General features: G+C 38.2%; 1 protein-coding gene across 3 annotated transcripts in view; it reads left to right on the forward strand.

The window, feature by feature from the left end:
* Positions 1-12,228, forward strand: part of Irsp53 (Insulin receptor substrate 53 kDa) — a 73,916-nt gene that overhangs the window by 31,419 nt on the left and 30,269 nt on the right. For all 3 annotated transcript variants that reach the window (XR_011448917.1, XM_070316410.1, XM_070316409.1), the window contains one exon: positions 4,813-4,905. Coding sequence is in view for 2 of the 3 variants with exons in the window: in XM_070316410.1 (XP_070172511.1) it covers positions 4,813-4,905 (93 nt within the window). In the remaining variant the exon portion in view is untranslated. The remainder of the gene's footprint in view (positions 1-4,812; positions 4,906-12,228) is intronic.

A 12,228-nucleotide genomic window follows, 5' to 3' on the forward strand; every position in this document is an offset into this window, starting at 1 on the left:
GATATATACGTGTATAATATATATATATATATATATATATATATATATATATATATATATATATTCAAACGTTCTCGTTCGAATGGACCGAAGGGATAGGTCGGAATTTGGATGTTGCCGCGAACCGGACCTTTTCCCCTCTCTCGTCATGCCGCGCTGCATTTTCCAAGGTAGCCGGATCTCATGCGCGAACGATATTAAAACTACCCCTCGAAATAGCGCCCCGAGGGTGAAAGCGCATCAACGCCACTCGCTAAGAATGCTCGTTATTCTTAAGGGAGGGTGCGAGTTTGGAAATGACGACATATATATAAGCGTATTTATATTATTATAATTTTTTTATTTAAATTCCCTTGCGAGAAATTGTGTTTTGATAAAATAAATTTGCGCACTTGTAGCTTGCCTCTTGTTATTGTCAGACACAGAAATGTGTTCAACTTTTGCATAGAATAAATGAAAAAAATAAGAATCGACATCTCACTTGCCAAGTCTGTAGCAAGGAGTTGCGCGGATTCAGGTGGACGGGGGATCTCGATGAAAAAGAAACGAGGGAAATGCTAAAGTCAGGGCCGGTGGGTGGATTCATTTATAATCGTCGATAGCTCGTCGTGAAAACTGTCGGCGAAGTAATAGGAAAAGTTGCAGTCAAAGCGGCTAGCAAAGTTTTCCATTAATCTACATTAATGTTGCGCGAAATCTTGAAATCTTGATACAGACGCCGTTATCTCGCGCCTGTTGCGTTCAGCGAAAGCAGCCTAAGGGCCCTGGTAAACACCCTCATAAGCAATTAAGCCGCTAATTGATTATCCCCGCCGTTAATTTATTATCTCCGTCCCTTCTAAGCAAGCTCACGGGCACGCTGATAAAGGACGCGCTGAGCTAAGAAGTCCTCTTTCAAAGCGGCTCCTTAATTACGCTTTAAGCAGTTTGGAGCAGCCCCTCTCACTCCGAATATCGTTTCAACAACGGCCGATGAGGGTAAATTTGAAATAATTTGCACGATTGATCTTTTTTTGCATCTCTAAATCCGCTTTTTTAGTAATTTCACCTTTAAAATATCATATTTTCAAAAATTTTATCGATAATTTTCATACAAGTGTTTTATAAGTGTTTCCAAATATTTATATTCCAAATGTTATATCAAGTTTCTAAGTTTAAAACTTTCTAGTAAATGCTGTTGCACCTCTCTAAATATTATGGATTGGAATATTTTAAATTTCACTCAATCTCTCGAAACGGCAAACAAATGCCCAAAGTCTCGAATATTCGATACCGTTCGAATCCTCAGATATGGAAACGTCTTGAATTCTCTCGTCTCGCGGAAACAGCGAGAGGTAGAGAGGTCGCCGATAATACGTGTATATCGATATCGAGATGTCTCCCGGAGCCCGGAGTCGAGCTTGGGCAGGGCGACGAAGGGTTGATACTGGACGGTCCAAAGTTTGCCGACAATTGGGGAAAGACGAGCGGAATGACCAGCGGACAATGGGGCGCGTCGCCGATGACGAACTCCTCTCGGTCTGTTTCCAGGGAGTCGCTCTCGGGGATTGCTGGAACAGCCGCAAACAAGGGGGATGGGCGAGTCAGCGTTTCCACCATCGACCCCGTTACCCCTCGCCACTCTTCATCGCTCTTCGCCACCCTTCGCCACTCCCTTTCTCTCTCACCTCTCGCTTCCCCGGGTTATGTCCCAAACGGTTTACGCATTCCCGAGCGACGAGGGGGCGCGAAGCGCTGAATATTTCTGCTTACAATTATACCGCGTTGTTTCGCGACGTTCGATACTCGGTGTTTTAATAATGTGCGTGCCACTACTATCGTACTTGGGCTGCTTAAAGCTCGGATTATTCGCGTCGAGAATTCGGATAAAAAAATCTTTCGCGAAATGAAAATAATTGTACAGATTATTTGTGTAGAAATGTAATATAATTATACAAATTATATATATAAGAGGAAAATAAGTACGAGAAAACCAACTAAAAGCAACTACAAACATAAGATATCGAGAAAATGTAAAAATTGCAAATTGCTTTGCATTTGCATATTTTTTGCTTGTCTTCCTTCTCGAACCTAGATAGAAAATACATGGAATTAAAAAAATATATGGAATTGATGAAAAAGTTCTCTTATTAAGTAAACATTTTATTGATAAATATAAAATAATAAATGAAATAAGGAATGTGTGAAATAACGAATAAATAACGAGTTCTGTGAAATTTTTTTTCCACAAACGAAGCTTCGTTTTTTCGATCTATATAAGAGTTTATTTACAAAACATTGAAAAGAAAAGAAAAAAAAGAAAATGAAAGTAATTGATAATAATTGAAATTGACAATGTGCAAAATTATGATCAAAACCGCGCAGTTAAATTTTTTCACGGGCTTTCTTCTGTAATAAAAAGTAAAAAAAAAAGAGAGAGAGAGAGAGAGAGACACGGTTATACAAGAAAAATCGTATTTTTCTGGGTTTTCTTCTTTTTTTTTTTCCTTCTGTTTTTAGTTTACGTATATCTCGCTGCAGGCTGCAACGAAATATACGCGAAAAATGGCGGCGACAGCTGTCGACGTGCGAGTTTCGATGCCGTTGCAAAATTTTGTATTATAAAACTCGAATATACATACATACCTACATACATATATGAAGCGCGGATATCTCGTGACGGAGAAATTATTACCACGTGATACAGCGAAACGGACAAATCTCGTTATTATCATTTTTACAACGATAATGATAATGGATACAGCGATGCTAATGTACGTATAAATAATAAATGCAGCGCATAATGGTGAATAATAAATGCAATGTATACAAAAAATATAATATATAAGAGAATGATATGGTGTCGTTTTTATGTTTATCTTTGAAATTTAAATTGCAAGGATTAATTTTTTTTCTGACTCTGTTTATAATTTGAAAATTATATTAAAATGATATTGGGAATTTTAGAAATATCTCGAGGGAATATCTATTTCGATTTGATAAAATAATAATAATAATAATAATAAGCTTTTAAATTAAAAAATTCTTGTAATATTATATATATAAATGTGTGTGTGTGTGTGTGTGTAAAATTTTATGAAAAAAAACTCCATTCTCATCATCAAAGAAGATATGCCGAGAGCGAGAGAGAGAATAGGAGTCGACGTCAACTGATAGGGAGGGTAGACCACTGGTAGAAAATGGTTCATCTTGTGTACGATAATATTTTTTTAAGCAAAATTTTTCTCGCCGCACGAAAAGAATGGCGTGTTCAGTAGCATGAAACAATAAATAAAAACCTCTGTCTGGAAACGTGTGAACGCGCGCTGTGTCTGAGGTCAAAGGACGATGGAGGGTGGAGAGGAAAAGGAAAGGAAGAGTAGAGAAGGTGGAACGAGTTTCAAGAGTGCCATAATTTACGCTCCACTCGTTTCTTCCTCGTGTATACCTAAACATGTACGAATGAAGCATAAATTCACTCTGTACTCTCATCCCTTATATTTACGATCCATCGTCGAGAGGGAATTTAACGTTTAGCTGCGCGAGAGGCATCTCGGCAAATTTTCCGTTTCAGGAACTTTAATCGGAAGACAACAAACGTCTCTTCTCAAAACGAAAATTAAATTATCGTATTATTAATGCTTTTATTAATTAATTAAAAACTCTGAGCTCTTTGAAATTTTTTGAAAAGAATATTATAAAAGCAACTATACCGAGATGATAAATATGTATGTATAAGTGAGATATTGTAAGAAAACTTTTGGCGAAAGAGAAACCAAATGTTGATGTCTTAAAAACTAAAGTATTTTCATCGTTTAAAGAAATTTTGAAATCTACGAGACACATTGCAATCTAGAGTTTTGAGAATAAATAAAATTCTCATCCGATTCTAAAAAGACACGCGACAAACGCGAACACGGCGCTCCATTTTGCGAGAACGAGACAAAGTGGAAAGGGAATGAGAAGAAGAGACATGGAGAAAAAACGCTCTCTCTTCAACCTTTCCCTGCGAGCTCTTTTCTCCCGAGATATAGTAGTACGTACGTACGGCACCTTGTCCGACCAGCTCCACCCTTGTCCATCTTTTCTTTCTTTCTTTCTCTCTCTTTCTCTCTCTCCCCCACCCCCCACCCCCTTCCTCTTTCTATTTTTTCTTTCCTTTTTCCTCTTTTCTCTTTTTCTCCTTTGAGTCTGTTGCGCACGAGCCTGCTATTTATGAGGGATTTGCCCGCGGGAGTGGAACACACAATTTCCACCGATATACCGCCATCTCTCCCTCCGCTCCTCCACCAACCTTCTTTGCCGGATCGTCCCAATTTTTCTGCTCCGTAACGCCTAACGAGAGTCGGTCTGAGGAGAGATCGTTTTTCACTGATAACCACGAGTGGCTTGTTCAGCTTTTTTATTTTATCGGCATGATAGTTTGATCGCGAGTGAATCTCGCCCATGTCGAACACAGGGGAGAGAGGAAACGCGTATATAAACCAACATTTTTTAATCCTTCAACATTTGTGTCTCCTACAAACATTATTTTGCTCGCTTATTTCTACGCGCGCGCGCGTAGAAATGTTGAAACAATTTTTCCAAAAAAGGGTGAAATTTTAAAAAAAGACAACTAGTTTTTCTTGCAATAAATTATTATTGATATTATTAATCCTAATAAAGAATTATTAATACTTCTATAATTTTTCTTTCATTTTCTTACTTTAATATATTTATATACATATACTTATCCATGATTATATGTGTGTGATATATTTACATAAATAGAGATATTAATAACGATAAATTAATTTATAATTAACGAGAGTTTTTTGTTTTTATCTTTTTTAGGAGCTGCGGCGGCGTCGCGAGTTTACGTTGACGCTCTGTCCCGATTAGCTCGTCAAGCTCAACTGGGCACGTGGGGCGGTTCGAAGGATGTAGGTAAGTGATGAGAAACTTCAAATTGATCATTTTGAATGGAAGACCATGAAACGAAACTCGCTTTATTCGAATGACATAAGTTGAGAAAGAATGGATAGAAGAGCATTGATGGATAAAAAGTCATAAATGAATAAATTAGCACCTATCCAGTCTCTACAAAGTTGAACAACAAGACTTTCCGCAATGTTTAGTAATCGCGAATAAAACATGAATTTGAAAAACAATATACTTTTTAAGTCATTGAAAAGAAAATAAGTGTAAATGATAGACTCCCCGCATTAAAATCTACATTAGAAAATAATGCTTAATATTGTTTATCAATATAAAGAAAACACTAACATACAGTTATTATATAAAAGACTAATTGAGATTATAACAAATCATCTCGTAGCATATTTGAATAACGATATTTATTTATTTATTTATTAGCGAATTTTTTTTCTCATAAAATCGCCGTATAAAAATATTTCGCTTACTTTACTCTCCTAGATTTTACTTTTTACGTCATATTTTGATTTTTTCGCCATCGAATCTTAGGATCGTGTATTCTTTTCGATTTATTTCGTCGAAATAAAGCAGTTTTCATTCCTCGAGACTCCAAGTTTGCATCGCTACGGAACGGGATGAGCTTTTCCGAGGCTTCCAAAGCCAATAAAGCGCGTTTAACCGTCGCTAAGCTCCGAAAGATCCTGTTCCCTCTCTTTCTTTCTTCTCTCTCTCTCTCGTTCGGCCCGGCTCTAGATGCCGACGAATAAAAGTTGCTAACAAGATCATTGCAGCGTGATAAGTATACGTATTAAGCCCGGGTCGGTGACCCGTGAACGAAGCTTGCGAGTTTGCGAACTTTTTAAAGTAGGCTAAGAAACAATCTTAGGAAGTCTTTCAAGTGCCAACGACCGAGCGAACCTTTTATTCGTTCTCAACAGTGGGTGAGGGTGGATGGGTGGATGGGTGGCGGTGGTGGTGATGGGGGGAGGGAGAGGGGCTGCGGAATCCGATCAACCAGGATAGTGATCCTCGATTGAGATCTCGCAGCTTTTTCGGATTGATTTTTCTGATCTTTTCATCTTGTTTCGCGGCTTTCGATCGACATGATGGTCTCCTCTATCTTTTACACACATACTGAAATATTTTCTTATATCAAGCATTCTTATACAAAAGTGGGGATAGAGTTAACAATTAAATCAGGATATTTTCAATTTTCATCTCTTAACTCGAATCAAATCAAATTAAAGCTTTTTCTTGACAATTTAGAAACAATTTAGAAATGTATGTGGGAGGGAGGGAGGGAGGGAGGGAGGAGGAGAGAGAAAATATCACGTCGTCCCGAAACGGAACATTCGATCAATCGAATTAATAAATTCGTCGATCGAATTATTTGCGTGATGCTGCGCACGAAAATATATGCGCGTGAGAGGACGCCGCATCGTTGTTTTCGTTGAATAATTAATTAGCGCATTTCGAATCAGCTATTTTATTTTACAAATAATGCTCGTTTCGATGTGGATATGCTTATCGCGTTGGCTCGCTCTGTTGCAATTTGTTACATAATCGCTCGAGTCACTTCCAGTCACGCCACTACTTTACTTTTCTAATTGTTCTTTCTCCTTTATTCGATGATTCACACTTGTACAATCAATTACTGTATTTTTTTGGCCTCTTATACAATAATTCTATATATATATTAGATGTACAACTTTGCTTCCGCCGTTTTTTCCCCGAAATTCGAGGCTTTATTGTAAAAAACTGGTTATACATTTATGATTCAAAGTATTGTCCATCGCTGGCCACTACTTTCTCCCATCTTTTGACTTTGACTCGAGTCTTCATTAAGTAATGCCTTCAATTCTGCATCTTCGAAAACCTTCTCTCTTCCACCGCTATGCCGGTCTTCGACCGTGAAAATCACCGTTCTTGAAGCGTTGAAACCACTCGCGACACATTCTTTCACTAATAGCGGCTTCGCCATAAGTATTCGAGAGCATTCGATGAGCCTCAGGCGCAGATTTCTTCATATTGAAGCAGAAAATTAAAACCTCCCGCAAATGACGAGAATTTGGCTCGTAAACTGACATTTTCAATGGAGAATAACTTTATGACGCGGACACAAATCGACTAATGTTTCTATGGGGTTACGTTGACAGATGCCCAAGTTTATCGCGTGACGTCTATGATCTATTTATTTCGACCACTACTTACCGCTAAAGCCATCTATAGGAAAACGGCGGAAGCAAAGTTGTACATCTAATATATAGTTCAATATATAAATTAATTATAAACAGTTATACAATAAATTAATTATACAGTTTTGCCAATACATTTTATAAAATGTTTGGAAAATATGGTTACGTTATTGGTATTATTTATATGGATTAAGAACAAAGAATAAATCTCAGGATGCATTATATAAGATAAAGATACAAACAATTGAATATTATACAATACAATCGCAATAATTATTTCAAAAGTGAAACATCGCGCTTCAAATTACGCAAATTACATCTGTGAATAATTGACATAAAACTCTATATAATTTGCAATAATTAATAATTTACACATGTATAATCGATGTAATTTACATAGGACAGCCTATGTATGGTTCACCTAAGTGCGTACCTGCAGGCGCAATAATTTAGTTGCCATGTTTGGCCTATGGAACAATTTATGCCCAAAAGAAATAAAAGATTTTCCAACATCCAGGCGCGTTAATTATTAACATGGCACTGTCTGTCTTTAATCATCTTTGCATAAACTCAAAAATTATAATTAAATTTATAACGAACAAATCTATATTATATTAAATTTTACGCATGATTCAATTCAATGATTTTATTTTGACGGAACAATATAATTTTTTGCATATATATATATATAGAAGAAGATTTGACACATGCTCAGATTAAAATACTCGTGTCACATTATTGGTTTTACGATGAATCAATGCATTCCTTGGCATTTTGCGGCGCAGAATCGTAGATTAAAAAAAAATTCCATGGTAGATGCGTGTGTGTGTGTGTGTGTGTGTGTGTGTAAACGCAATTTTAATAATAATATAACGAATGTGAATTAACGCGCGTTCGCATTACCGTGAGACGAGAAAGAAGGGCGGTGGGCTGAAAAAAAGGCCGAAATCCACCCCTAAACTCTGCCTATATTCACTCTGTGAAAAAGAAAGAGAGGAGATATCACGTATAATGCAAATTATCGGCATCGCTTAACGCGCGATCTCGCGCAATTTGTCGAATTTTGCGAGCACACTTTTTATGGCAACGTTTTTCACGCTTTTCCGATCGCGTTAATATAATGATTTTGAACGTTTCGGTACATGTAATATAAAAAATTTTAACAATACTATTTTTCTTCTCCATATTCTATATTCTAATTCGTACAATAGTCGAAAGGCACGATTTTTGACCGTTGTAGAGGATGCGTAAAAATCATTTACGAGATAAAAAGTATTTGTGGCGTCGATTATCACGTCAAAACACTCGCAGTCTATTCCACGGTAGATGGTATCCGGCTTTGCTTTTTACGCTCATACTTTGTCCTCTTTTCGCGCGCCGGCTCTGTCGAGAGGCCGCTCTTTCCGCAACTTTAATTTCATGCCGGAAGTCTTGGCTTTCTCTGAGAGCACCGCTAAGGAGTGCTCTGCAAATAGCGAATTGAACAAACATCTCATTTCCTTATCCTCTCTGCGCGTCTCGAGTTTTACAATCGTTTCGTAATGAACGTGTCTGTTTTCTTGTGATTTATTTGCAACTCCCCTCCCCCTCCCCCTCCCCCCCCTCTCAGAAAAATATATTTAGACGAGATAAATTTATTGTGGAATATAATTACATGATTTAGATATAATTATATTTGAATCGATTTAATTTAATAATTAAGTTAATCAAAAAATACATTTTAATTATTTAATTTTATATATATTTTTTTATCTTATATTTTGTTATCACAATATCATGTTTATATATATATATATATATATATATATATATATATATATATATATATATATATATATGTATATATATATGATATAATATGAGACGCCTCTAAAGAAATATATAAAAATAAAATTTTATAAGCTCTATTATGTAAAATTAAACTTATTAAATTTAATCTAAATTAAATTATACTTGACAAATTAATAATACACGATAAAAAAAGATAAATATAAAGGTAGTTTATAAAATGACACTCGATTTAACTGTACACACACATTTAAGATTATAATATCTCTTAGATGGCGAATGTTGTTTTACGCGCTTAAAGTTTTAAATATAAAGTTATCGTAGTAGTAGCATATAATTTAAAGTTTGATCTCTTTGGTATGAGAATTATATTAAAGACTTTTCAAATCTTTTCTAGTATCAATACGAATCGAATTTTTCAGCGGGCAACTTTGAAAATGTTTATTCGCAGAAAATTGCTGCATTTGTGGCGGTGGAAAGATCAGCAGCCGAGTCGATCTTTACGCGATTACATGGATGAAAATTCGTGCGGGAAGCACGAAGAAATCTGCTTTCGCTATCTCCTCTCCCTCCCTTTACCAACTTTCCATTCAGTCGCGAAGGGGAGCCGCGAGAAAATTCGTAGCTCACGGTGTTAGCGCAGGGCGAAATGAAAAGGCGACAGCGAAATTGCCAATATCGTCACCCCGGATTTTCCTCGCTCTGCTTTCCTTTCCCGCGACCGCTTTCTCCCGAGCCAGCAGCTCTCTTCCCCCTACCGATGAGACGATGAAAAGAGATGGAAGAGATCATCCCGCTCGATCCTTTCCTTCTTGTCGATAAATCGGCCGGTAAATTTGCCGGAATTGGCGACAACGAGCGGGAGAGAAATTTCTAGATATACAGCATACTTGTACTATACGCATAACATTTCAGGATATTTCTTACATTATATACTTTGCGAACAAGGATTAATTTTATATATTTTTTATTCTATATTTTATTATTATAAAGTTTGTTTATGATTTACATTTTACATTAACGTTACAATTTCCTTTAGATGGCGAGGTTGTTTCAAGAAAATTCTTGTCGCTTTTAACGATATATAAATTTTGCTGGAAACTGTTACTCTATATGTTTGTTTAATTTTTTTCCGACCGCGATATAATCCGTGGTCCCTCTCCGTCCCTCGTATGTATAGTCAGGATCTCTATAGGTAGCGCGACTCGGCGTATGGTCAGCCGCAGCTGGCAGTGGGGACGTGCCACGTGTCGTCGGTCGTCGGTCGTCGGTCGTCGGTCGGACCCTCGCGAAAGTGAGGAAGATAATTTAACGAAAATTAATTAAAACTATAATCGTTTTAAAAACAGTATGAATTAATTAAAGCAAAATTTTTATATTTGCACGAATACGTTTGCGATGAATATAAATATATTTTCCACCTTATTCTCGATAAGATTGTTTAAATTATATGTGTAATATAAATAAGGATACGAAATATGAAAGCTGCTTTTGTCCTTGGGAAAACAGCATTTTTTTTTCTTTTTTTTTTCTTTGCTCTCGACGAACTTGCGAAGGATTTCCCTCAGCAGGAGCATAATCGTTTAACAGCTTACGACCGTTTCTATGACTTATTGCGCATTCCGTATGCTTATTCGTGTTATAATTTTACATTAATGTGAACGAGAGTTTAAACGAGAGAGGACCAAAATGTCAGTAATTAATTGGCGTGCGCAATATAATTGACTTTATTGCTTCTAATTATCTGCATTTTCGAGCGCATTTTGCTCTTCTCTAACAATAAGTATCATTATTCCATATCGCTTTTAAAGCTATATAAAGCTAATACGATCCGCGCGCAGTATAATTTATAGGAAATTTGTGTGCGTTGGACGTTTTATCGCGTGTACAATGCGGGTTAAAAGGAAAGTTTACATTTGAAATAACTAATTTTATACAAAATCATACTTTGATAAATTTATTAATAATTTGTATAAAAAGTATTTTACGCAGTGCGTGTGTACGCGTGTGTGACTTTTAGATTATTAATTTGCATAATTATTTCCTCGCTTTATGCATGTACGATATGAGTGCGTGTCATTTCCCGAATTTTCCGAATAATATCCAACGCGTCTCTCTCCCCTTCCCCCTTCCCCCTTCTCTCTCGGTTGGGCAATGCTCGGACGATAGGAAGGATTGGAACGAGTGAGACTCGCGAGTAGATAGAGATAGAGCGCGACAGTCGGTGGAAACGGTGGACGGTGAACGGAGGGCGGAGGGCGGAGGGCGGAGGGCGCGTCAAAAGCAGAGCGCGTCTACGCACTGCGAAGCGTGCAGAGCGAGCGGTCGGAGAGGGTGAGAGAGAAATGCACGAGCCGTGAAGGATATCGGACTGTTCCTTGCAGCTGGCACGTTTCACCGGTCCTCTTGGAGAGAGAGAGAGAGAGAGAGAGAGACAGACAGACAGAGAGAGAGAGCGAGGTTCTCGTCTCGAGTACCGGGAAACGCGCCATCTCCCACTTAATTGCGTCTGATCGCACGATATAACCAACAGCCCAGACTGTCCCCGCGTATGATAAGGAACTGTAATTTTCCCCTTATCCCCGCCCCTGCACTAATCGCGCAAACGGGCTCGTTTGTTCGACGTTGCAATTATTGGGCCGGATTCTATGCGCCCGATCCGTCGCCAATCTGTCTGTTTGTTGTCGGAAACACACGCGTGGCGGAATGAAGAGAGGCGAGCGGTTGAAGCCACGATGGGTGATACAGCAGGCTGCAGGATGGAAGAATTGGCGAGCAGCGAGTGCTGTCGAGTGCTGCTCCACTCGACGATCTCTCTCTCTCTCTCTCTCTCTCTCTCCCTCATGGCTCACTCTGCCATTTATAATTTGCACGCGTATTGCCCTGTATACCTAATGTAAGTTTGCAACATTTTCCTTACTTTTTGTTTTTATTTACTTTCTTTCGTCTTTGAAAATATTCAAATTTCAGCACGTTTCGCTACTGCTCGAAACAAGTACAGTTGCCGTGCAAATTCTTTGCCCTTTTCTCTGTCTTTTCGCTATCTCTCTAATGTTCCTCTTTGGGATCCACCGCGTGTCGCCTACGACCTACGACGAGGGTTATTCGGGCCGGCACGTGGGTTTTTATAGAGCGCTGAACGTGCGTGTATCGCACGTAGACGCGCACCAGCTTAATCTCTCGTCGTCGTTGCGGTCGTCGTCCTCTGAATCGTCGTCCGGCTTCTCCGTAACATCGTTTTGCGGAAAATGGCCACTTTGCCGCAGACGCGCCTCGCAGTTACACCCGACAAAGTTACGACGCTTCGAAATTCCGAGTCTGAAACTCGAATCGTTAGCGCTTGGAGCATCTC

This window comes from Polyergus mexicanus, unplaced genomic scaffold (assembly GCF_030449975.1).
Source record: "Polyergus mexicanus isolate NDT 795.1 unplaced genomic scaffold, iyPolMexi1.0 SCAF_3, whole genome shotgun sequence".
Classification (NCBI taxonomy): domain Eukaryota; kingdom Metazoa; phylum Arthropoda; class Insecta; order Hymenoptera; family Formicidae; genus Polyergus; species Polyergus mexicanus.